This window comes from Coenobita brevimanus, chromosome 8 (genome assembly GCF_032717465.1).
Source record: "Coenobita brevimanus isolate Jiangsu-jjx chromosome 8, ASM3271746v2, whole genome shotgun sequence".
Classification (NCBI taxonomy): Eukaryota; Metazoa; Arthropoda; class Malacostraca; order Decapoda; family Coenobitidae; genus Coenobita; species Coenobita brevimanus.
In genome coordinates, this window is record NC_136961.1 from 5,759,487 (window position 1) to 5,787,320 (window position 27,834).

Consider the following 27,834-nt stretch of genomic DNA (forward strand, 5'->3'; position numbering starts at 1 on the left):
AGGGGGGGGGGTGAGTTGGGAGTAGGGCAGTGAAATGGCGGGGGACAGGGCGACTTGGAGGCGATTTGTTTGTGGCCACCCCAAACGGGATTGAGGCGTCTGGCAATAGATAGATAGATAGACATACACACATTCATGCTCAGTATGCATACATAATCATATACACATTCATGTATATACACTGACATGAAGTGATGTAGGCATAAACACATACAGTACCTAGGAACAAATACATATAAAAATTAGCTTACTGTCCTTTAAAAGTTGTTTATAAAAAAAAAAGAAAAAGAAAATACCTTCATGAAAACCCAACGGACTTTAGAATATGATATCTAACGGGCGTAAATAAACCACCCGTCAAGTACAAAAAATTTTAATGATTATTTTAAAATCCATTCCACACCCTTGAAGACCGCAGATCTCCCAGCCGCCCTATCCCCAGATCTGCAAAAAGGTTTCGATTTTTGAACTTTCACCAAGGTAAAATTTTTCTTATAGGTTTCAAGAGCCTGAATTTCACACCTGAAAATGTTTCATACTCGTATGACTTACAGTTTCCGCAATATCGACCGTCAATGTACGTCAGAAATAAACATTGTTACCCCTCGTGTGTAGAGAGAGAGAGAGAGAGAGAAAAAAAAAGTGCACCAAAATAAATGTGGCCGTACAGATTTTAAGACCTTGATTTTACACACCAGGAAATGTACATATCACTCTCATATGTCTAATTGCTACTGCACAATAGACCATCAAAAATAAGATAAGAAAGTCACTCTTCACTATGAGCGAAAATGGGGCGTCCTTGAGAAATAAAGGGGAATAGGGAGGTGGAGGGAGAGTGAGGGGACATGAGGAGGAGGAGGAAAGGAAAGAATATGTTTGCTACACACGCCCAATATTGTCTAGAGGGTGTATAAGGGGTAGTTTGAGTGGGAGGGGACACAGAAAGCAGGATCCAATGGGATAAAGGGAGGTGGAGAGATGGCCTGAAGAGAGGACGGTCTCCACACCCGAGGAAGGGGCTGGATCATGCCTCCCACCACCTTATCTCTTGGTTCCCATTGGCCAGGTCCCATATACGTCATAAAAGTGCAGGTGCTACCTACCGACAGTTTTTGGCAGCCTCTGTAATATCGACAACCATAGGACTTTATGTGACATTTTCTATAACTGTCGTTCGACAGCCATAGGTCTTTAGGGGTTAAGAAAACAACTGCCAAAATCAACAACTGCAAAATACTAGTCTTAATTAAAAATTCGACTGTTAATGAGTAAAAAGAAAGTTCAGAATAAAAACATATTTTAAAATATCTTTATAAATAAGTTTTCGAGTAAAATGGATATGACAAAAAAAAAAAAAGGTATATACTGTACATATACAGGTTATCTATCTAAAACCAGATGCCCTAATCCCGTAAGAGGTGGCCGTTACGGGAAGGGGTAGTAAGCCCCAGCAAACCCACTTGTTGACACGTGGTTATATGGTTACCACCCAGTGTTGTAAATGGTTTCCTGGCTTACAGGAAACGATTTGGATTGTCACACAATGTAAAGCCACCTGAAATGGGAAGAAGAGTAAGAAAAAAATGACAGGAAAGACTGAAGAAATGGGAGGAGAAGAGGGCAGTCACAGAAAAAGAATGGGAATGGTGAAGGGCGCAGCACTAAATCAGGTGTGAGGATGTTGTTATTGTTGTTGTAGCACTTGTGGAGGTAGTAGTAGTAGTAGTAGTAGTAGTAGTAGTAGTAATGGCCGTGGTGGTGGCAGTACGAGTAGTAGTAGTAGTAGAAGTAGTAGCAGTAGTAGTAGAAGTAGTAGTAGTAGTATTGGTGGTAGTAGTAGTAGTAGTAGTAGTAGTAATAGTGGTGGTGGTGGTTGTAGTTGTAGTTGTTATTGTAGTTGTAGTTGTTGTTGTTGTTCTGCTGCTGCTGTATGGGCTCGAGAGGGAAGGGTGGTCTTGTTGTGGTCATATGATCCGTTTCCGCCGTTTATTTCTTCCAGTACTGAATAGAGAGGCCGCTAGAGATCGAGCAGCGTGAAAGGTCACAAGTGAGTTTTCAAGGCAGATGCGTGCACGCATGTCGTTTTCATAAGCGAATCCTTGTACCACTGTTATTTATTTATTTATTTTTTTTATGCGAGGAAGAAGACACCAAAGGCCATGAGCCCACAGTAACAGTTCCCTCCAAGAGAAAAACAAAATACAATAGAGAGCAAAATTCAAGATCCGATCATTTTGAGATGCCTGGACACACTGCGTTTGAAAGACTGGAGATCATAGGCAGCAGGAAATACAGACAGAGGGAGACAGTTCCAGAGCTGACCTGTTGCATAAATGAAAGACTGGAAGTAACGGTTTGCTGCCAGGCGGGTGCTACGCGCCCGTCGTAGAGGTGGAGGAATGCAAGCAGACAGTTCAGAAGAGCAGTGACCATTAAAGTAGCGATAGAAAAGAGATAAAGACGCAACAGTGCGGCGAAGGGACAGAGGTTGAAGGGAGTCAGTAAGAGGAGGAGAGTTAATGAGACGAAAAGCCTTTGACTCCACCCTATTGAGAAGAGCTGTATGTGGGGAGCCTCCCCACACATGAGAGTTGTACTCCACACAGGGGCGGATAAAACCCCTGTATAGAGTCAACAATTGTGCAGGGGTAAAGAAAGGGCGGAATCGGCTTAGCACATCCAATCTCTTGGAAGCAGATTTTACAGGAGATGTAATATGATCATTCCAAGATAAGTCCCGAGTAAATGAAACCCCAAGCATGTTCAAGGATGGTGCAGGATTAAGCTGAATATTATTAAACATTAGTGGGTATACCTGTGGAAGATTTTGTCGGGTTGATAGCTGTAAGAACTGAGTCTTAGATGCATTAAAGACAACCATATTATTTTTACCCCAATCAGAGATACGAGCCAAGTCAGACATTAGGTGTGCCATAGCCTCATCCCTTGTTTGTTGAAGTAACTGTTGAGATGGGCGTTGCGGGAACCGAATGGAAAGGTGAAGGGTGGAGTCATCAGCATATGAGTGGATAGGGTTAGATGTACAGCTTAGAAGATCATTGATGAATAAAAGGAAGAGAGTTGGTGATAGGACAGAGCCCTGAGGAACACCACTGTTGATAGATCTAGGAGAAGAACGATGGCCGTCTACAACAGCGGCTATAGAACGACCAGAAAGGAAGCTAGTGATGAAGGCACAGATAGAAGGATAGAAACCGTAGGAGCGCAGTTTGGAAATTAAAGATTTATGCCAGACTCGATCGAAAGCCTTTGAGATGTCAAGTGCAATGGCAAAGCTTTCGCCAAAGTCCCGAAAGGAGGATGACCAGGAGTCTGAAAGGTATGTGAGAAGATCGCCAGTGGAGCGTCCCTGACGGAACCCATACTGATGATCGGAAAGAAGGTTGTGATAGGAAAGATGCCTTAAAAATTTTCTATTAAGAATTGACTCGAAAACTTTTGAAATACAGGACGTTAAAGCAATTGGACGATAGTTGGAGGGTTGGGAGTGGTCACCCTTCTTTGGGACTGGCTGAATGAGAGCAAGAAGGAAAGGTACAAGTTGACAGACAAAGGCGAAAGAGTTTGCCTAGGCAGGGTGTAAGCACAGAAGCACAGTTCTTGAGAACAACAGGAGGGACTCCATCAGGCCCATATGCCTTGTTAGTACTGAGGCCAGTGATGGCAGAAAATACATCAACTGAAGAAATTTTAATGTCAGCCATGAGGAAGTCAGAGGGGGGAAGAGATGGAGGAACAGCACTGGAATCGTCTAAGGTGGAATTGAAGGAGAAAGTCTGTGCGAAGAGATCTGCTTTATCAGTAGAAGAAATAGCTACAGAACCATCAGAGTAGAAAAGAGGAGGGAAGGATGATGAGGTAAAGTTGTTAAAAAGATTTTTGGCAAGGTGCCAGAAGGAGCGGGAAGAATTCGAGTTGGAGAGTTGAGAGCATTTAGTATGGATGAAATTATTTTTAGTAGAGTGAAGAACAGACTTAGCACGATTCCGGGCAGAAACGTAAAGATGATGTGATTCAGGGGTGGGTTGGCTCCGGTACCTTTTGTAGGCCTTCTCCTTGTTGCGGACAGCATTAGAACAAGCGTGATTAAACCAAGGCTTTCTTGTGTTAGTCAAAGGATATGAGAAAGGAATGTATGCTTCCATGCCCAAGAGAATAACCTCCGTAATGCGCAAGGCACACTCATATGGCTCACGGCCATGGAAGCAATAATCATTCCAGGGAAAATCAAAGAAGTACTGCCTGAGGGCCTCCCAGTCCGCAGCTCCAAAATGCCACAGACGACGTTTCCCTGGAGGGTCCACAGGCCGTACCGGAGTGATAGGACAGGTTAAGGTAATAAGGTTGTGATTGGAGGAGCCCAACGGAGAGAAAAGATTAACAGAGTAAGCAGAAGGATTAGTTGTGAGGAAGAGGTCAAGTATGTTGGAGCTCTCTCCAAGGCGGTCAGGGATACGGGTAGGGTGCTGTACAAGCTGCTCTAGGTCATTAAGGATAGAAAAGATGTAGGCTTGTTCACCAGGTGGATCTGTGAAAGGAGAGGAGAGCCAAAGGTGGTGGTGAACATTGAAATCTCCAAGAATGGAGATTTCAGAGAAAGGAGAAATGGACAGAATGTGTTCCATCGTAGAAGTAAGATAGTCGAAGAATTTTTGATAGTCAGTAGAATTAGGGGATAAGTAAACAGCACAGATATATTTAGTCAGAGAATGACAGGAAAGCCGAAGCCAGAGTGTGGAGAATTCAGAAGAATCAAGTTCAGGAACACGAGAGCAAGATAAGTCGTTGCGTATGTATACACAACAGCCACCTTTGGCTTTGAAATGAGTATAGAGAAAGTAGGAGGACACAGAAAAGGGTTTGCTGTCAGTTGCCTCAGACAGCTGAGTCTCCGTTAGAAAAAGAAGGTGAGGTTTAGAGGAGGAGAGGTGGTGCTCAACAGAGCGAAAGTTAGAGGAAAGGCCGCGAATGTTGCAGAAATGAAGAAGAAAGTTAGACAGTGGTTCCAGGCACCTCGAGTCGTCACCGGGAGAGGGGCGGACGGTGAGGGCATTTATGGTCCCCCCCCCCTGGGGACTCCGAGGCTTCATTAAAAGACGCCATTATTGTTGAATTTAGAATAGGAAGTGTAGTGTGTACTGTGCATGTAGTTTGGTGTAGATAGTTAGAGAAATTTGTACTGGAGAGCATGCTGGCCTACTCTCTGTGTAACTGAGACACTGAAAAAGTTCAGCAAAGGGGGATGGTCAGGAACTAGTCCTGAGGGCTGATGAAACGGGAGCTCCAGCACTCCCTGTCATCAGCTTTCCATCCACCTCGGGAGTACTGCCCTGCTCGACTGGTGCTATTATTGTTATTATTATTATTATTATTATTATTATTATTATTATTATTAGTAGTAGTAGTAGTAGTAGTAGTAGTAGTAGTAGTACAAAGTACTATAAAATTATCTCACTTTAACACAAAAATTATGCAATACATCGTAGACAACTGATAACCACAGTGTTAAAACAAAGTCTGTAGCAGTGATGGTGATGATATAATACATCTGATTTTTCTGAATTACTGTTGACGCCACTCACCACTATGAGATGCATGCTAATAACACATAAACTGAGGTGTTCAAATAATGACCGTCAAACCTGGTGTCGTCCTTACAACTGTGTTCCCTCAGTTTTAACAATAAAGTCTTCTTTTATCATCACGCATCTCCAAGCCCTGCCTGATCTTGTGATTTATGGTTAGTCACTGTTGTATTAATTTATTGCCTTGCTTCCACCTCTCTCTCTCTCTCTCTCTCTCTCTCTCTCTCTCTCTCTCTCTATCTCTCCTCAGGGGTATGCCACGCCGACGATCTACTCTACCTATTTCCCAGGCCTCCGTTGGCAACGCTTCCTGTATCCTCTCTCCCTCAAGATCTGGTCACTGTTGAAGACCTACAAGTGAGGGACATCATCACTAAACTCTGGACCAACTTTGCTGCTACTGGGTGAGTGACTGGGTGGGACTTACAGATTACAGAAAGTGTTATATAGCGTGAGAGAAAATTTGGGATATATATATATTAATAATCTCTTTACAGCGAGAAGTAACATTGATGAGGCAAAAAAGTGTATTATGTAAAATAAATCAGTATCAAAGAGGCGCCACGAAGCCCCCTATGCCCCCTATAATTCTGCCCATACACACTGGCCCCATTTCCTTGTTGTTGGGAAGCTTAGCATAGTCGAGTGGTTATCATTTGACGGAACTTGACCTTCCCACAACGTGCATGCTAGGTCGCACTTGCATAAAATTCGATGGACTTTAATTAAGGGGAAGGAATAGCTCTCCTTGGTTACTGGTCGAATCAACCGTCCAGTTAGTATTTTACTGAGGTAAGAGGGGTTAAGGATCTTTATCATGTTAAACGCACTGTCACACCTCTTCCTCTTGGATTCCTTTTGTACATTACTCTTCGGCATTCTGTTGCCTTTATAATAGCGACATAGACTATATAAAGTAATATAGAAAATATTATTGAATTTCATTACGCAAATTTTAGTCGGTATGGAAAAGGAGTTACTGCTCCTTCACTGTAAACTGGTGAAGACGTTGATTCATTCTGTGGCTTATTTCACAAAAAACAGTGTCGGATTAAGACAGTACTGGGGCTCTGCATCCTTTCATATGACTTCTTTGTGACTTTCACTTTAGTCTTGTGTTAATCTGTTGCCACATCTGAGCATTCAAGATTGAGAGAGGCAATTTAAACCTAGGCTAATGTGATGCGAAGATGTGTAATGGATGCAAGAGCTTATAGAGGTTGGGAGAGTGGACTTTCTGACCACTACTTGGTGGTGGCCAAAATCAAGATCCAAATAAGATGGAGAAATAGAAGGGAAGGACGGGAAGAAGGAGTATTTGCAAAGAGAGTGGAAAGGTTACAAGAGGATGAGAAAAAGGCAGATTATAAGAGAGAAGTGGAGGAATGATTGGCCAAATATGAATTGGACCAGATGGGGGACGTGGAAGGTGTGTGCAGGATATTCACAGAAGAAATATGTGTAGTATGTGATGTGGTGTGTGGAATGAAGAGAAGACGGAGGGGGGGTTCAAGGAACAGCGTGGTGGAATGAAGAGGTGAGACAGGCTGTGGCACAAAAGAAGAAAGCATACAATGAATGGATGAGAAATAGGGGCGTGGAAGAATTTGAGAGGCGGAAGAGAGACTTATATGTAGAAAGAAAGAGAGGTGAAAAGATTAGTGAGAGAGAGTAAGAAGAGAGTGGATGAGGAATTTGGAAGGATTTTGAGTGTAAAGTGGAGGGACTGTAAGTAAATGTTCTGGAATGAGGTGAAGAGAGTAAGACATGGCGGAAGTGAAGTTAGCAGGGGAGTGAAAGATAAAAATGGTAGATTACTAGTGGAGAAGGGAGAAAAAGTGAGCAGATGGAGAGAACACTTTAAGGAACTGTTGAACATAAAGGATGGAAGTAATGCGAGTATAAGTGGCTGGGGAATGGCTGGGAGAAGGAGGGAGGTGAGAAGACAGGAAGAAATCAGTAGGATAGAAGTTGTGGAAGCAATAAAGAAAGTTAAATTGGGGAAAGACCCAGGAATTAATGGAGTGTGTGGTGAAATGCTGAAGCATGGGGGAGAGATAGTAGTAGAATGGATGTGGAAGACTTGCAGATTGGCCTGGGAGGAAGGTAGAGTCCCGGAGGATTGGAAGTCAGGTATAATTATTCCCTTGTACAAGGGAAAAGGGTAAAAAGAAGTGTGTGATAGTCATAGGGGCATTTGTTATCTTAGTATAATAGGAAAAGTGTATGGTAGGATACTTACTGACAGAGTTAGAGAAAGAACAGAGGAATTAGTTGGAGAAGAACAGGGAGGCTTTAGGAAGGGAAGAGGTTGTGTAGATCAGATATTCATTCTTAGATCTTTAGTGGAAAAGTTTCTAGAAGTTGTATGCGGCTTTCATGGATTTGGACAAAGCATATGACAGGGTGGATAGACAAGGATTGTGAAAAGTATTAAGAATATATGGAGTAGATGGGAAGTTGTTGAATGCTGTGAAGAGTATGTATGATGGTGCTAAGGCTGCAGTGCGTGTGGATGGTGAACTGAGTGAATTTTTCTCTTTGGAGGTTGGGTTGAAACAGGGATGTGTCATGTCTCCATGGATATTCAATCTGTACGTGGATGGGGTAATTAAAGAGGTACAAAGTAGAGTAGTGGATGTTGGAGTGGCCCTGGTGAGAGAGGTTAGTGTTTGGAAACTCCCTGTACTGTTGTTTGCAGATGATACTGTATTGTTGAATGAAGACGAAGGGGAGCTGCATGGCTTGGTGGAAGAGTTTGGGAGAGTGTGTAAGAAACGGAATCTAAAGGTGAATGTAGGAAAGAGTAAAGTGATGGTCTTGGAGAGGGGTGAAGTCAGTGAATGTACAGCGAGTTTGGAAGGTGAGGAATTGGAAAATGTGAGTACGTTTAAGTACTTGGGTAGTGTGATGAGTAAGGATGGAAGTTTGGAGGGTGAAGTGCCTGAAACGGTACAGCAGGGAAGAAAGGTTGCTGGTTCCTTGAAAGGTAGTGATAAGAAACAGGGAAGTGAGCATGGAAGTGAAAAAGTTACTACATGACAGTATTGTGATACCAACTCTAACGTATGGAAGTGAAGCTTGGACGTTGTTGGAAGGACACAAGTCAAGAGTGAGAACAAAGGAAATGAGTTATTTAAGAGGAGCCTGTGGAGTCACATGGAGAGACAGGCTGACAAAAGAGGATATAAAGGACAGTTGTGGTGTGGATGTGGATGTGATAGGAAGCGTTAGGAGGAATACACTGAGGTGGTTTGGCCATGTGGAGAGGATGGAGGGTGAAAGACTGACGAAGAGAGTGTATGTAAGTGAGGTGGAGGGGGGGAGAGGGAGGGGGAGGCGGAAGATGAGATGGAGGGATGGGGTGGAGAGGTATATGAGAGTGAGGGGTTTGAGTTGGGAGCAGGACAGTGATATAGCGTGGGACAGGGCGATGTGGAGGCGATTTGTTTGTGGCCACCCCGAACGGGATTGAGGTGTCAGGCAATAGATAGATAGATAGATAGTTAAGGTGAAAGGAGACCCATGAGACGAGAGAATACGAGACTTTATCTAATATTCTTTGTCTATTAATTTTTGAGTTATTTAGTTATATTTATTTGTTTTTTCATTTATTTTTTAACATATAATTTCTCTTTGAGAAAGGCAATTTAAGGCTGGGTTAAGGTGAAAGGAGGCCCAAAAGACGATGTGAGAATAAGAGCCTCTGTCTATCTAACTTTCTCTCACTCTATATATATCTTTCTAACTATCTATCTACGTATAGTTATTTATTTATGTTTAACTGTTTTACACTTATTTATTTACTTATAATTTCTCATCCACCAATATATTTTTATTCAGACACCCTACGCCAGATGACACGCTGGGTTTTATATGGGAGGCCACAACCCCTGACACCTTCCAACACCTGGCCATCACAACTAACCCAAAGATGATCCCCGACACCAGGCAGAAGGTAAAGCTTTCGCCATCATCATCATCATCATCATCATCATCATCATCATTAATACCTGTTTTTAAACACAAGACAAGCTGTTCCTCCTTATCATCATGATCTTACCCAACACCATCCAAACCCAGCATGACACGAGCAAACACCTGGCCATCATCCCCATCCCCAAGATTGTCCCGAACACTATACGGAGAGTAAGGCGCTGAGACTGCACAACACTTGTGCTGACAGAAGTATCATACACCGATCAGTGTGTGTGCGTATATATATATATATATATATATATATATATATATATATATATATATATATATATAGATAGATAGATAGATATATATTTCGTTATGTTGATGACATATTTTCATTTTGGCCTTCAGCACTTGATAATTTTGACGAGTTTTTCACACACCTAAATAATCTTGCTCCCTCCATTAAATTTAAAGTTGAGTGGAAGAACGGGGGTGTTCTTCCCTTTCTTGATGTGCTGGTGATGAAGCAAAATCATTCACTTAGCTTTAAGGTGTATAGGGAACCAACCAGTTGTAACTTGTTCATTCATTATTTTTCGTATCATCAGTCTGCCACAAAATTGTCTGTTATCTCATCAATGTTCCTTAGAGCCCATAGAATATGCAGTCCAGAACATATACAAAAAGAAAATAATCTCATTTGGGAAATCTTCCAAAACTTAAGGTATCCCAAATGGTTCATTAAACAAGCATACCTTCGAGCTAGGCGATCTTACTACGTACCTAAAGACCCCACCACAGAAAAGAAACGTTTCCTCACTTTGCCTTATGTTGCAGACTTGAATATGTTAAAGTTAATAGGTTACAGTAGTGATGTTAATATAGCATTTAGGTATACCTCCACCATCAGAGCAATGTTAGTAAAGAACAAATGTACAACATATTCAGAAGCAGGCATATATAAAATTCCATGCAAAGATTGTGAACTAGTTTACATAGGAGAAACAGGTCGTAGTTTGGAAACACGGGTTAAGGAACACAAGTATGCCAAAAGAACATGTAATTTAAATAATGCAATATTTAACCATGTTTGTGAAGCCAACCACAGAATTGACTGGCAAGGTAGCCATCTATTGTATGGAAGTCATGACTTTCGGAAACGAAAGATTATTGAAGCCATGTGTATCCAGAAATACGAGAATTTCAACCTCAGTGAAGGTATGTACAAGCTAGATCCTATAATAAGGTCCCTAGTGGAAATGTCCCTTCCTGCTACGACACAGGTAGGGTCAGATAGGAATTACACCTGACCTGTCCGGTAATGTCCCCCACAAAATCCCCCTTGGGTTAATCCCCGCTTACAATCTACCCCACCCCACCTCACCTTTACCCCACCCTTCCACACACACACGCATAAAAAGGAACCCTTGTATAGTCAGTATGTCACTCCCTCTCACTATCTTGACCACTGAAGATGGTGGCAGTGTCCACCGAAACTGTTTGGTAATTATATTCTTCGTCTACAAGTGTGGGTTTTATTCACCGTCTTTGATTATCACGCAAGAGTGATTCATCCAGACACTTGGTTTACAGACTACACTCACATCCAAAGCCACTCCAACACAACAATTACACTTACAAGCACTTCTCACCCTATCTACAATCTCTACTAGACAGCCTAAGCCACTTGGTAGAGATACATTGGCTGTAACGTCCCCACTTCGGTCGGGATAGGCCGGTCCTGCAGTGGACACTCAAACGGCTGATGAGATTATATATATATATATTGTTACGGAACAGAGAAAGATAACGTACACTTTAAGTGAGAATGCTAAAAATCACCACTGTCCCGTAAAGTTCCAGGTTCAAAACAAAAGAGTTAGGTAAAATTACAAGTTAAAGTTTAATGCACAAACTAACAACAAAACATTCAGGACTCATAAGGATAATGTAATGGCAAAAACAGGTTAAATATATGGTTAACTGCAATAGCCTCTATTAACACGAAATTAGCAAGAGTAAATTTATCTAAGTCAGCCCTGATAAAATGAGATACCAGATAATACTCAGTGAATGCCAGATAAATTATTACAGATACAAACTATTATCAAAAATGACTGACAAAGAACCCTACATAAATTACAAACTTCACTAGGCCTACAAATTAAACTTATGCTACACAGTACAAGAAAAAATGCAACAACAGTTATACTCAAATTACACACAGCTGCTAGATGTTTGGAGATTTCTTGAGCACTCACAATAATAATATCTGTACAGGGGGAGGACAGAGATGCGAACAAAATGAGGAGCAGATCTAAGTGGCAATGATGCAGAGACTGAGCTCATTATATAGGGGCCAGCAGAGCCTGATACAACTTGTAATAAGGACGCGCAAATGAAGCAATGGGGACAAACGGTCGACAATCCCGCACTGAATAACAGAAAGGACGACTTACTCTACTATAACGGTAGAAGGGGGGACTGAGGCAGAACACGCTCGTGATCAAACATGCAGCATACTGTGCGTTAAAATTACACAAAGGATGATGAAATCATAGGCTATGTAACACCTCCCCACAAAGAAAAAAGAAATTTACAAAGGAAATTTCTTATTACTCTAAAACAATCTGTCTAAAGTCTAGATAAGCAATCTGCAATAACATTTTCTTTCCCCTTGACATGTTGTATGTCTAATGAATACTCCTGAAGAAGTAGACTCCATCTTGTCAATCTCTGATTTTTATCTTTAAACTTACTAAGGAATTTCAGTGGGTTGTGATCGGTATAAATGACTATGGGGTCAAAACCAGAACACAAATAAAATGAAAACTGCTGTAAACCCAAAATCAAGGCCAAAAGCTCTTTCTCAATAGTGGAGTAGTTCTTTTGAGGTGGAGTGAACTTCTTACTGTAATAAGATACAGGATGTTCAATACCCTGATCATCCTCTTGCAGCAAAACAGCCCCAGCTCCTGTATCACTTGCATCAACAGCCATCTTAAAAGGCTTAGCAAAATTTGGAGTAGTGAGCACTGGCTGACTTAATAGAATAGCTTTAAGTTTGTTGAAAGAGGATTCACAGTTATCGGTCCAGACAAATTCAACTCCCTTTTTCAGTAGGTCTGTAAGTGGTGATACAAGAATAGAAAAGTTAAGAACAAATCTCCTGTAATAACCTACCATTCCCAAAAATCTTTGTAGCTCTTCCTACTTTTAGGTCTGGGAAGATCACTTATAACCTGAACCTTAGCTCCTGGTGGTGCAACATGTCCATCACCAATTACATACCCAAGGTACTGAACTTTAGCTTGACCAAACTCACACTTTGATAAATTAGCTACAAGATTAGCCTGAACTAAACGGTCAAGAAATTTACTGACATGGCATAGATGATCTTTCCAGTTGTCACTGAAGATTAATACATCATCAATATAAACAACACACCCTGCCAAACCCTCTGTTACAACATTCATGAGCTTCTGAAATGTGGCTGGTGCATTCTTCATACCATACGGCATTACTGAACATGCAAAAGCCTTTCCTAATGTTACAAAACATGAGATCTCACTATCACGTTCAGTCATAGGTACTTGCCAGTATCCCTTTAACAAATCTAACTTACTTATGTACCTAGCCTTTCAGATCTTGTCTATGCTATCTTCACACGAGGGAGAGGGTAAGTGTCTGTTTTAGTTATCTGATTAACACGTCTGTAGTCGATGCAAAGCCTATGTGACCCACCTGGCTTAGGGACTAGAGTGACAGGAGAACTCCACTCGCTCTGACAGGGCTCAATCATCTTGTGGTCCAACAGGTAGCCAAGCTCCTTCTGGATGAGAGGAACTTTCACTGGGTTCACACGGTAAGGAGGCAGTTTAATTGGCTTTGCGTCTCCAACCTCGACATCATGCATCAACACAGTAGTTCTTCCTGGAGTGGCACGGAACACTACTTGCGGGTACTCCTGCGGTAATGCCTTAAACTCCTGCCTTTCCTTGGGAGGTAGATGAGAAAGCTTAGTCTGGAGATCATTCATGATATCAGGATTCTTCCCCAAACTATCACTCAGGCTCATGCTGCATGGGAGAACTTCACTTGTAGACTCGGGTGGAATAGCTACAGTGCAGACTGGATTATTTTCGTCCCGCCTGTGATATAACTTTAGCATGTTGATGTGACATAGTTGCTTGCTCTTTCTACGATCTGGTGTGGCGATGACATAGTTGACATCACTGAGTTTCTTCTCCACGAAATGAGGGCCACTAAACTTGGCTTGAAGAGGTTGCCCATGAACTGGTAGCAGAATCAAAACCTGATCTCCTGGCTGAAAGTGGCGTAACCTGGACTTCTTATCATACCAAGTCTTCATCTTCTCCTGAGCAGCTCCTAAATTCTCTCTCGCCAGCTGTAAAGCAGTGGACAGCCATTCTTTGAACTTCATCACATACTCCAGCAGGTTGGACGTCATCTTCCTCCGACAGCCAGCATTCCTTGAGTAACTTAAGGGGTCCTCTTACTTCATGGCCAAACAGTAGTTCAAAAGGTGAGAAGCTCCAGTGATTCATTTGGAGATTCTCTTGCAGCAAACACAACGAATGGAAGACCTTTATCCCAGTCTTTCTGATGTTCCAAACAGTATTTCTTGAGCATCGATTTGAGTGTTTGATGATATCTCTCCAACGCTCCTTGGGTCTGGGGATGGTAAGCTGAAGACGTGATCTGGGTGATGCCCAACTCTTTCAGAGACTGCTTGAAAACATTCGACATGAAATTACTTCCTCGGTCTGACTGTACCTCCTTGGGCAGACCAAACTTTGTGAAGAACCCTAGCATTTCCTTAACCACGTTCTTTGCTGAGATGTTTCTATGGAATGGCTTCAGGATAACGAGTAGCCATATCAATCATGGTCAACACATAAGAAAATCCTGAAGAAGTCTTAGGAAGAGGGCCCACAATATCCACCAACACACGGGTGAAAGGCGCCTCAAAGGAGGAATGGGAACTAGAGGTGCAACCTTTTCGGTCTGATTACACTTCCCCACAACTTGACAGGTGTGACAAGACTTACAATACCAGGAAACATCCCTGAAGATACCTGGCCAGTAGAAGTGTTTCAAAATGCGTGCCACAGTCTTCCTCACTCCAAGGTGTCCTGCCAAACTGGAATCATGAGCCACTCTAATGATATCCTGCCTACAAACACGAGGGATGACAACTTGATGTACAACCTCCCATTCACAGTCGGCTGATGCTGTTGGGGGTCTCCACTTCCTCATAAGTACTCCTGACTTTACATAATAACAAGTAGAAGCACCGGCTGACTCTTCTTCACTGTAAGCAGAGTTAGCTAGACCTTTCAACTCAGGGTCAGCAACCTGCAACTCAACCAACTCTTGACGAGACAAATTATCAACACTACGGGGTACTGCCTCATCTGGTGAGTGGTCCAAATTAGCAAGAAAAGTGTCAGCTAGGATAACATCATCATCATCATTATCCTCTAAATCACCAGTAACTTTAGACTTAGCCCTAGTGACAGCACATGCAGGGAACACATCAGGGACATCACAATCCTGGGCCGCAGCCACTGGCCCACCAGACAACTGAGGAGCTGGACACACTTGACTTCCACCAATATCATTTCCAAGTAAGAAAGTTACACCTGACATTGGGAGTGTCTCAACCAACCCAACCATAACGGAACCATTAACAAAACCAGACTCTAAATTCACTCTGCACAGAGGGACAGAGAAGTAATTATTCCCTACACCTTGTAAGATTACAGTTTCATCAGAGGAATTAACATTAGAGCCTAGAACACTGGTCAGCATAAGGGATTGGCAAGCACCTGTATCACGATATATTTTAACTGATTTCCTGTCATTACCGTCCAGAGGACTGACAAAACCATCAGACAGGAAATTAGCACATGAACTCTTGAGAGTGTCACCCACGTTACTGCTCAAAAGAGGAGCTCCATCATGAGAATTTAAGTTACCCCTCAAAGCAGGTTCAGTTAACTCAGTTAAAGAATTCTGGGAACTCTCAAGAGTGGACACTAGACCAATTGACTGAATATTTAAAGACTCCTTTTGTTCACATCACGCTGTCTCCTGAAACATCTCTCCGTAGTATGACCAAGCTTACTACAATAAGTACATTTACTTTTCTGAAATCTAGAGGTGAAGCTGGTATTTACTTCCTGAGAAACATCATCTTTATTCTCTTTCCTGTTACCTGTACTCTGAGTAGAGGCAACGTACTTACTCTCAGCTTTCCCTTTTTCTCTAGAATATCTCTTGTGAGTGAGAACATACTCATCAGCTAAAACTGCAGCATCAGACAAATTATCTATTCTTTCTCATCAAGATATAGGCTTACATCTTTATAAATACACCTTTTGAAATCCTCCAGCAAAATCATCTGCTTAAATTTACCAAAATCAGAATCCACATTCTTAGAATTTAACCACTGCTCTAACAGATCTTCTTTGATTTTTGCATACTCAACATGGGATTGCTTATCTTACTTGTAAGTTGTCCTAAATTTTACTCTATAGGCTTCAGGAACAAGCTCATAGGCCTTAAGAATCAAGCTCTTAACTACATCATAATTATCAGACTGATCCTGAGGCAAAGATGCATAAGTTACTTGAGCTTTACCGGTGAGAACAGTTTGAAGGAGTACTGGCCAATACTCCTTAGGCCAATTAAAACCTGTAGCTACCCTCTCAAACAACTGAAAATACTTTGTTAAATCAGATTCATTAAAAGGAGGGACAAGTTTAACATTTTTAGCCACATCAAAATCATCAGAGCTAGATGATCCAGTTCCACCTTGTTTCATGCGATACTCATGGTCTGCCTGAATCCTAGCAAGTTCAACTTGTGCCTGTATCTGTGCCTCCTGAATCCGAACCTGAGATTCCGCCTCCTTAGCCTGAGACTCAGCCTCCTTGGCACGTGCTTGAAATTCAGCCTCCTTTACACGAGACTCCGCCTCCTTAGCACAAGCCTCCTGCAGGGCTAGCTGTAACTTAGCTAATTCAATCTGCGTTTGCTCATTTGGAGGAGTTACATTAAACAAGCTCTCATTAATCATGCCAACAATTTGATCTTTAGAATGATGAGAGTGAACTGCAATTCCCAATTGTTGAGCAACAAGCTTAAGTTCATTCTTTGTTCTGTTTTCTATATCACACACTGTTTGCACATTTGACAAAAAATCTTTGGCTTCATCAAGTGTAGTAATAGTAGCCATCATGAATAAGTAACAGTCACAAAATATCAAGCAATATCCTTATGATAATATCCTGAATATCCTGATAAGAGGTCGCCAAATTTATGTTACGGAACAGAGAAAGATAACGTACACTTTAAGTGAGAATGCTAAAAATCACCACTGTCCCGTAAAGTTCCAGGTTCAAAACAAAAGAGTTAGGTAAAATTACAAGTTAAAGTTTAATGCACAAACTAACAACAAAACATTCAGGACTCATAAGGATAATGTAATGGCAAAAACAGGTTAAATATATGGTTAACTGCAATAGCCTCTATTAACACGAAATTAGCAAGAGTAAATTTATCTAAGTCAGCCCTGATAAAATGAGATACCAGATAATACTCAGTGAATGCCAGATAAATTATTACAGATACAAACTATTATCAAAAATGGCTGATAAAGAACCCTACATAAATTACAAACTTCACTAGGCCTACAAATTAAACTTATGCTACACAGTACAAGAAAAAATGCAACAACAGTTATACTCAAATTACACACAGCTGCTAGATGTTTGGAGATTTCTTGAGCACTCACAATAATAATATCTGTACAGGGGGAGGACAGAGATGCGAACAAAATGAGGAGCAGATCTAAGTGGCAATGATGCAGAGACTGAGCTCATTATATAGGGGCCAGCAGAGCCTGATACAACTTGTAATAAGGACGCGCAAATGAAGCAATGGGGACAAACGGTCGACAATCCCGCACTGAATAACAGAAAGGACGACTTACTCTACTATAACGGTAGAAGGGGGGGACTGAGGCAGAACACGCTCGTGATCAAACATGCAGCATACTGTGCGTTAAAATTACACAAAGGATGATGAAATCATAGGCTATGTAACAATGTCTATATATGTATATATATATATATATATATATATATATATATATATATATATATATATATATATATATATATATCATAACAGAAGAAGGGAAAACAAATGAATTAAAAAAAAAAATCCATACACCAGAATACTAGTGTCCTTCATTCATAAAATATCTGTAACAGTTGGACTTGAACAGCTGTAGGTTGAAGTTTGGAGAGAAACATCTCTGGGGATGCAAGTTCCAGAGAGATGCAGTTCTGGGAATGAAAGAATTCTGATAGGCAGAAGTTCTGCAATATGGCTGAGTAACATTCCAGTCATGAGCGCTACCAGATGCCCATGTAGCACGAGGGAATGCATGGAGAGGTGGCACAATGGACACAACTTCCTCTGAGCATTTGCCATAAAAATATCTGAAAAATAATGCAAGAGAGGCAACATTCCTTCTTACTTGTAGGGGAGGAAGTTTATTTGTAATAGCAGAGTTATTAATAATTCCACCAGCTTTCTTCTGAATTTTGCCTAGTTGTTTTAGTGCAACTTCTGCGCAATGCTATCAGTGACATCCGCAGCAGGGCCCAACAGCAGAGCTGGTTTACCCCTGCCACATCATAACAGACCCATCCCCTTACCCGCACCTAACCTGACTAGCTGATCAGACCAAATGCGGGAGAATATCCCTTCAGGGCTGCGTCATCACTTATTCATTCACAATTTCTCTCCATTTATTTCTGTCACGCACAGCCACTCTTCCTTGCTCAACAGACATCCCTCTCACATCCAGCGCTCTCTTCACACTGTCCATCCATCCTATTTGTGGTCTTCCTCTCAGCCTTACACCTCTCACATCAGATCTAGTTATCTTTTTCACCAATCGCTCATTATCCATTCTCTCCATATGCCCAAACCATCGCAACACCCTCTGCTCAACTCTACCAGCCATCTCCTGAACATCTCCAGTTCTCCTTCACACTACATCATTTCGCACTCGATCCATACGCGTCACTCCATATATACTCCTCAGAGACCTCATCTCCATTATATTCAAACTTTTCCTCTCTGCTACACCCATATTCCATGTTTCAGCCCCATATAACGCAGTTGGTACCACAACACCCTCATACAGCCTTCTCTTTACATCCATTCTAAGCGAACGACATCTAAACACTTTTTTCATACCTCCCAGCACCTTTCCTATTTCATTTATTCTAAACTTCACTTCTGCATCTATTCTTCCATCCACAGCAACATGCAACCCAAGATATTTAAAACACTGTACTTCCTCAAGCAACTCGCCATTCAAAACTATATTCATCCCCCTACCATCTACCAACCTCGTACACTTCATCACTTTACTCTTATTCTCATTTACTTTCAATTTCCTCCTTTCACACACCCTTCCAAACTCCTCTACCAACTGTCTCAATCTCTTCTCTGAATCAGCCACCAGTGCAGTATCATCTGCAAACAGCAGCTGCTTCAGATTCCACTCTCCACCATCAACATTCACCAGACTCAGACCTCCACCTAAAACTCTTGCATTCACCTCCCTTACAACACCATCCATGTAAATATTAAACAACCAAGGCGACATCACACATCCCTGTCGCAGCCCCACTCTCACATGAAACCACTTACTCACAGCATTTCCCACTCTTACACACGCTCTACTATTTACATAAAAACTTTTCACCCCTTTTAATAACCTACCATCAAGTCCATACAATCGTAAAACAGTCCACAAAGTCTCCCTATCAATTCTATCATATGCTTTCTCTAAATCCATAAATGCCCAAAACACATCCTTGCCTTTCGCTAAATACTTCTCACACACTTGTCTCACAGCAAACACCTGATCCACGCATCCCCTCCCTTTCCTAAAGCCACACTGCTCATCACCAATCACTCCTTCTGTACTCTCTCTAACTCTCATAATTAACACTTTACCATATACCTTACCTACAACACTCAACAGACTTATACCCCTAAAGCTAGTACATTCATACTTATCACCCTTGTCTTTATACAACGGGACCACACAAGCACTTGCCCAGTCAACTGGCACCATACCTTTCACAAAGCACACATTCAACAATCTTACTAACCAGTCAACAATAGTCACTCCACCACCCTTCAGGCATTCCACAGCACACCCATCCATACCTGCAGCTTTCCCTGTTTTCATCTCCTTTACTGCCTTCTCCACTTCCTCCTTCGTGATCAAAGAATCATTCAACTCTCCCAAAACATTTATTCCTTGCACCCTTCCATCCACCACAATCTCAGCCACCCTTTCCTCCTCTACATTTAACAATCTTTCAAAATACTCTGCCCATCTCTTCCTTACTGCATCCATCTCAATTAACATCCTTCCATCCTCTGCTTTTACTCGTTCTTCCTTCCCAGACTCTCCCTTTCGCACTCTTTTCACCTCCTTCCAAAACATTTTCTTATTCTGCTGAAAATTCTCTGTCAGCCGCTTACCCCACTTGCCATCTGCTGCCACTTTAGCATCACGCACAGCCCTTCTCGCCCTATTTCTCTTTTCCTTATACCTTTCATATGACATCTCATCCTTCCTCTGCAGCCACACTTCATATGCACGTCTCTTCTCAGCCACAGCCATACTTATTTCCTCGCACCACAATTCACTTCCTTTTCTTACACCACCACCCACACGTCTCACACCACACCTCTTCTGCATGCCCCACCACAGCACTCTTAAACAACTGCCATTCCTCCTCCACTCTGACATTTTCCCGATCTTTCACTGCATTCCATTCATCTTTCAATTTCTCCTGATACTCTATCTTTTTCTCTCTTTTATCCAACTCATTCACTTTCAAAACCTCCCTGCCACACCTAACCCTCCTAGCTCTCACCCATCTCTTACCTACTCTTAACGTTCCCTCCACCAGGTAGTGGTCAGACATACCTCCACGCTCCCCTCTCAGAACTCTCACATCCAACAATCTTCCTATTACATTCCTAGACACAACCACATAGTCCATCAAAGCTCTATCAACAACCCATCCACCCTCCTGTCTCACCCACGTATACTTATAAATATCTTTCTTCTCAAACAGCGCATTTCCAATCACCATCTCTCGCTCAACATACATCGCTATCATTCGTTCCCCATTTTCATTTCTTCCAGGCACACCATGCATACCAACTACACCTTCAACTGCTACATTTCCCACTCTAGCATTCAGATCTCCCATCATTACCACATTCACATTCGCTCCAAAACTCTGCAGACACTCATCAACATCATTCCAGAAAGACTCCCTCTCTTCTACATCCCTTTCACTACCAGGCCCATATGCACTCACAAACACCCACAACTCACGTTCAAATTTCGCTTTCACCCACATCAGTCTCGATGACATCTCCTTCCATTCAATCACACACTGCTGTACTTCCGGACTCACTAACAAGGCCACACCTTCTCTTGCCCTTCCTCTATCAACACCTGACAATCTTCCATTGACACTTCCAAACATAGACTCACCCTTCCCTTTCATCTTCGTTTCACTCAAAGCTAACACATCCAACTTTCTTCTCACAAACATTCTCCCAATCTCCTCCCTTTTAGCCTCAATCGTACTACATCCACGCGCATTCATATATATATATATATATATATATATATATATATATATATATATATGCAGGAGTAGAAGTACAAAATAGGCTTGCTCACTTATTTACCCACTGTATAAAACAGAAGAAAATTCACAAAATATGGTGTAATGTAATAGTTATTTTACTCTACAAAAAAGGTGACTCAAAAGATCTTGGTAACTATCGACCCATTAGCTTATTATCAATCATTTACAAACTCTTCAGTAAAGTCCTTACGAACAGAATAACAACAATTTTGGAGGAAAACCAACCTCGTGACAGGTAGGATTCCGAAGAGGGTATTCGAACATTGATCATCTACATACAATGAATCAGCTAATTAAGAAAACTATAGAATATAATAAACCACTGTGCTTAGGTTTTGTTGATTACGAAAAGGCTTTCGACTCAGTGGAGCACATACCAATTATAAATTCATTGCGAGAACAAGGAGTGAATGAGAACATTGTAAGACTGCTCGAAAACATATATAAAGAGGAAACTGCTAAAGTTAAATTACATAAGGACTCAGAAAAAATTAAGATTGACAAGGGCGTGAGTCAGGGAGATACAATTTCACCATAATTATTTAGAGCATGCCTAGAAAGTATTTTCAGAAAGCTACTCTGGGAAAACAAAGTAGTGAACATTGATGGAGAAAAGCTAAACCATTTAAGATTTGGAGATGACATTGTCCTAATCTCAGAAACAGCGGAGGCAATACAAGAAATGTTAAAAGACCTGAACAGAGAAAGTCTGAAAGAATGGCTGAAGATGAACCGGAGTAAAACTAATGTTTTATCCACAAACACCAAAGAGCGTCATCAGAATAAGCGATGAAATTCTTGAAGAAGTTGAGGAGTACAACTACTTGGGACAAATACTAAAATTAATGAAAGATCATGATAGCGAAATAAAAAGACACATTACAATTGGATGGAAAGCTTTCGGTAAACATAGAGACATTATGAAAAGTAGCTTGCCAGTTTATATGAAACGAAAAGTATATAACGAATGTATAATTCCAGCTATGACGTATGGTTGTGAGACTTGGAAACTGACAAAATCGATGGAAAATAAATTAATTCGTTCTCAGAGAGCAATGGAAAGGTCAATGTTGGGAATATCTTTAAGAGACAGGAAAAGATCAACTTGGGTGAGAGAGCAGACTAAAGTCAAAGATATTATAGAAGTTACAAAAGAACAGATATGGAGGTGGGCAGGCCATATAGCAAGAATAAGGGATAACCGATGGAGTAAGAGGCTGTCGGACTGGACACCAAGAGAATGTAAGCGTAGCAGAAAAAGGCTAGACAGGAGATGGAGAGATGAGACAGAGAAATTTGCAGGGAAACGTGACAAAGATTGGCTCAGTCAAGGAATTCGTGGAAAAGGTTGGGGGAGGCCTTTGTTCAGCAGTGGACTAGTTATGGCTGCTGCTGCTGCTGCTGCTGCTGCTGCTGCTGCTGATGATGATGATGATGATATACGATATTGATACACATATATATAGGTAGACAGAATATAGATAGACAGATAGAGTTATGGATGGATGGTATCGTGTCACCTTAATTTTGAAACATAAGAAAAGGCATTGTGGTAGGTTCGTCATCCTAATATGAAAGAATAATCCTTAATACTGATGCTGAAAATTATGTAAAAGTTATACAGTCTGGGGTACGGATGACAGATCCTTTTTCTGAGGCAATTTTTCTTTTTATCTATCAAAGCTCGGTACCTTTATATTTAATAAATGTTGAGTTCAGTATAATAGACGGGAGTATATAAGAACGAAATAACGTGAACACATACGAAGTTCTCTCTCTCTCTCTCTCTCTCTCTAAAGCAACGCTCTTGCTATAGTTGAAGCATAAAATATCATGATATTCTTCTGAATTAAAATGCAATCGCTTCTGCTTCTCGTTCAGCCTCATGAATCATCACCAACACTCATGATTATACTGACTCACCGATCAGTGTTTTTAGTAGTTTTTCTTTCGCATTAGCTACACTTATTTTCTACGTCCATGGAGAGTATGGCAGGAGAGGAAGTAGGACTCATGTTACAGGTAATAATTACCCTACCTGATTTAGCCTAACCTCATTTAACCTAAGATAACATTGTTAATCCTTTTCTTACCTAACCCAACCTAACTTAACCTGAACTAAACTAAACTAGTCAAAAAATTATCCTATCCTAACCGAACTTAATCTACCATAACCTAACCTAACTTGACCAATTTTAACAGAACCTAACCCAACCTATTTTAATCCAGCCTTATCTGATCCAACCAAAATTTTCCTATCCTAACCTAGCCTACCCATTCCTAACTTAAATTATAAGTAGGAGATGGAGGGAGAGAAGTTGTAAATAAGGTTTCCTTCTTCTTATGACTTACACCAATAAAGACAGCAGTAAACCTCATATTACATCTTCCAACCCCGTGATGATGATGATGAGTAAATATCTGTGATGTGTTTCAGGTGCGCAACTTCCTCTCGTCTCTGCCCACGCCAACCAACAAAGCCCTCCATCCTTACCTCGTGGAGCCAAGGACGTCTGACAAGACAGAGCTGTAGATGTACAAGTTCTACAAGGCCCGTATCCTCACCCGTTAACGAGGCTCCTCAGCACCTCTCCCTTACTAGTTTATCTCAGCATCCGAGTGGTTATTGGTATCTTGTACTCTTATCATCATCGTTTCCCACCCAAAATGAAGGCGTGGTAGGGTCCAGGTAACAGAAAAAGACTTGACAGAATGAGAACTAGCTAAGGTCTGCTCAGTTATATGGGTCACACATAATCACTCATCATTCAAGCCCGGGTATACATTACTTAGCTGTGTAAACTGTATCGATGTTAGCCTGAAATAAATAACACACAGAATGATATTTTGGTGTATAGTGCTGAATGATTCACCATGGAAAAATGTGATAGAGAGTTGCCTCACGCAAGGGGAATAAGGACTATAATCTGTTTCACCGTAATATGCCTTTTACGTTTGTTTGATAACGACATGGATCACATAACTATTCTACATGAAAGTATTAACGCACAACTGCGTGCAAGGGAATCATGATAATTCTACGGTACAACAATAATGTCCAAATCATCAATTCACCAATAAATGCTAAAGATTAAATTCTTTAGTTTATTTTTCCATGTTATTATGAGTAATATTTAACAGAATGGACTTACCAAGATATTGTAACATAATGCAAGCTCGTTGGTAGTTTCATTAGGTAGAAACCCGTACAGCTACCAGACATTTTCCGCCAGTGAAAAGCATGTATTTCCCCAGTGGATTTTTCGTCTTTCTTCTCTCGACCCTCTATCTTAAAAACTTTTCCATGAGTAAAAGATGAAAATTAAACATAAAATACAGTATTGATACTGTTCCGACAAACAATACATACTGTACATACTCACCTAATGTTGGCATTAGTGGAGAGTAGAGTTGTACACCATACAGTACAGAACACCGGGCTTCCCGTGAGGTGTAGGTGCAGTAATTACCTGTACAGTGATATCAGAATCACGAAGGAGCACTTGGACACGAAGCACTGAGAAGCCACAACCTTTGCAACAACAAGTGAGGGATACGAGGCCACAGAGTAAGTCTTATCACTTGGGTTTTGCCATTTCATGAACACAAGAGCAGAGCTCATAGATACATCTTCACTGAACGAGATCCTTTAGAGAATGAGAGAGTGGTGAGAGTGGCAGCAGGCTCGGTGTTCCAGGTGGGCTGTTCCCACAATTAAATGGTTACCACATTGCGGGCGTTCTCATTGGCTGGCACGTTGCTGGGTATTCCCGGGCGCCGGTTGTCTACAGCATACAGGAAAAGTTGACCTGACTCACTGCCGGTTATTGCATAGAACCGACAGTTACTCCCCGTTTTGGCACAAGATGTTGCACAATTTCACTGGATATTGCTCTAATATAGCCAAGTCAACAGGGCCGGATATATATATATATATATATATATATATATATATAGAGAGAGAGAGAGAGAGAGAGAGAGAGAGAGAGAGAGAGAGAGAGAGAGAGCCTCTGTGGTACAGTGTTAAGAGTGTGGTTTCGAACACTGAAGGACGAGGGTTCGCCCCCCGGCAGGGTAAAAAAAAACTTTGGGAGCGTTCTTCTGGCCACGTATTGCTTTGGCGGGCACAAGGGGTGCTGTGACTGAACCAGTGTTGCATACTGTAGTGTATGCTTGCACCCAGTCGGTTTGCGCGGGCCGATTACACTTGGTTCACAGACCATACACTCATACAAAGCCATTCCAACACAACAATTACACTTATAAGCACTTCTCACCCTACATACAATCTCTACTAGACAGCCTAAGCAACTTGGTATACATACATTGGCTGTATCGTCCCCAGTTCGGTAGAGATAGGCTGGGCCTGCAGTGGACACTCAAACCGCTGATGAGATGAGAGAGCGGGCCTCTAGCCTTTCATTCATTCTTTCTATATACTCGTATATATATATATATATATATATATATATATATATATATATATATATATATATATATATATATATATATATATATATATATATATGTGTGTGTGTGTGTGTGTGTGTGTGTGTGTAAATAATAATAATAATAATAATATTAAAATAATTTTTTTTTTATTTTTATATTCATTGTAGCCAGTGGCTGAAAATACATAAGTCCTTAATCTAGTATCGTAAACTAAGGGGGTCAACATGCTGACCTGGCAACTCCTGAGGAGAGCCGACACATTACCAAGCCTCACCGAGGCCAGAGGGAGGCGTAGGCACAAGGGGACAGACCATCTGATCTTTATCCCACTGGGTTTCCAACCATTGCAGGTCTTCAACTACAGCGCGCCTTGAGCTACATCTTGACAGGTGAGAGCTCACCTCATCCACGTAAATAGCGCGGTCTGAGTGGGGCTCGAACTCAGGTCACTTGAAATGGGAGTCGAGTACTCTATAAACCTCACCAATATGTGTGTGTGTGTGTGTGTGTGTGTGTGTGTGTGTGTGTGTGTGTGTGTGTGTGTGTGTGTGTGTGCGCGCGCGCGCGTGTAACATAACTCAAAGAAGACTTTATCTGGTTTTAACCAAACTTGGTGGAAGGGTTGAGAAAAACACATATAAAAATCAGGAATAAAATTTTCAAGAAAAATAGGTCAATGGGTCAAGGCTGCAGCGTTAGGTCAAACGTTGGCCTAACAAATTAAACTCGAATAGTTTTTTGTCCATTTGGACCAAAAATGTAGGAGGGGTTCGTGGTGAGGCAAAAATGGAGTGATTTAACCTTGAAAACACTCTTCCAAAGGTCTACGTCACAGGTGAAGGTCAGATTTTGACTCGTGTGTAATTCTGACCCCTATGAGAATAATCTTGCGGGCCTCTAGCCTTTCATTCATTCTTGCCATATTTTTTATAATATATTAAATTAATCTTTTTTTTTTCGATTTTAACCATACTAAGTCGGGTATATGGTCAGTTGGTAACTTTTTTTTTTTTTTTTAAGGACAATTGGCCTTAAGTTCACAAGGCAAAGCCTTTTTATTTTTTTTCAATATCGGCCAAATAAAGTAGAAAGGTTGATGATAAAGCAAGAATAATTATTTAATTTTGAGAACAATTAGTCAAAGGTCAAGATCACAGGGAAAAGTCGAAGGCCTTTGTCAACTCAATTTTTTTTTTTATCTGAGTGAAAGTGTTAAGGGTCAGACAAGAATGAAGGGATCCACTTCAGTGAACAATCAATGATCAAGACCACAAGGGAAGGTATAAGCTCGACCCAAGTTTCTGGGTGTGACCAAAGCAAGTGCAACAATTTTAATCTGATTTAGGTCAAGCTTCGTGACAAAATTAGGATCATCCAAGAAGTTTACCCATTGTTTTAGTACAATAGGTCAAAAGTCAAGGTCATGTGGCCAGGTCAACTAAAACAGTCATTATCTGATGTCGACTAAACCTTGTTGAAGGATTTAGGTAAAGGCAAGGACAGTGAATCGATTTTGCGAGCAATCAGTCAAAGGTCATGGTCAAAAGGCAATGTCAAATGTCAAGGTTCCCGAGGCAAATTCAGCTTGAACAGTTTTGAACTTGTTTAAACCAGTGTTCGTGGAAAGGTTTATTGGAAAACAGCAAGGAAGTCATTCGATTTTGACAGTAATATGTCGAAGATAATGATGATAGGGCAACTAAGATCAGTTCGTTGGCCCGAGTGTTGCAGTCACTGAGTGATCATTCGTGTCATTAAATTAGCAAAGTACTTTTCTTTGCAGCTTGATGAATGTACAGACGTTGCTAATCAGGCAGTTCTGATGGTGTATGTGCGCTGTGAACATGAGGGCGATTTGAAAGAAGAGTTTTTTTTCTCTGCTTCACTACCAACAAAAACAACTAGTTCTGAAGTGTTCAAGACTGTGAGCGACTATATTGTTAACAAATGTGGGTTGGATTTCAAGTTTTGTGTAGGCGTATGTACTGATGGTGCTGCCGCAATGATAGGACGACATTCAGGTGTGGTTACCCAGATCAAGGCACTTGCCCCAG

At 41.3% G+C, this 27,834-nt stretch overlaps 1 protein-coding gene across 1 annotated transcript in view; it reads left to right on the forward strand.

Annotated features, from left to right (window-relative positions):
• Nucleotides 1–24,230, forward strand: part of LOC145406313 (venom carboxylesterase-6-like) — a 92,226-nt gene extending 67,996 nt beyond the window's left edge. The window contains exons 12-14 of the mRNA XM_080277480.1: nucleotides 5,900–6,013; nucleotides 9,453–9,567; nucleotides 23,766–24,230. Of these exons, the coding sequence (XP_080133606.1) occupies nucleotides 5,900–6,013; nucleotides 9,453–9,567; nucleotides 23,766–23,861 (325 nt within the window). The 3' untranslated portion in view covers nucleotides 23,862–24,230. The remainder of the gene's footprint in view (nucleotides 1–5,899; nucleotides 6,014–9,452; nucleotides 9,568–23,765) is intronic.
• The last annotated feature ends 3,604 nt before the right edge of the window (nucleotides 24,231–27,834 follow it).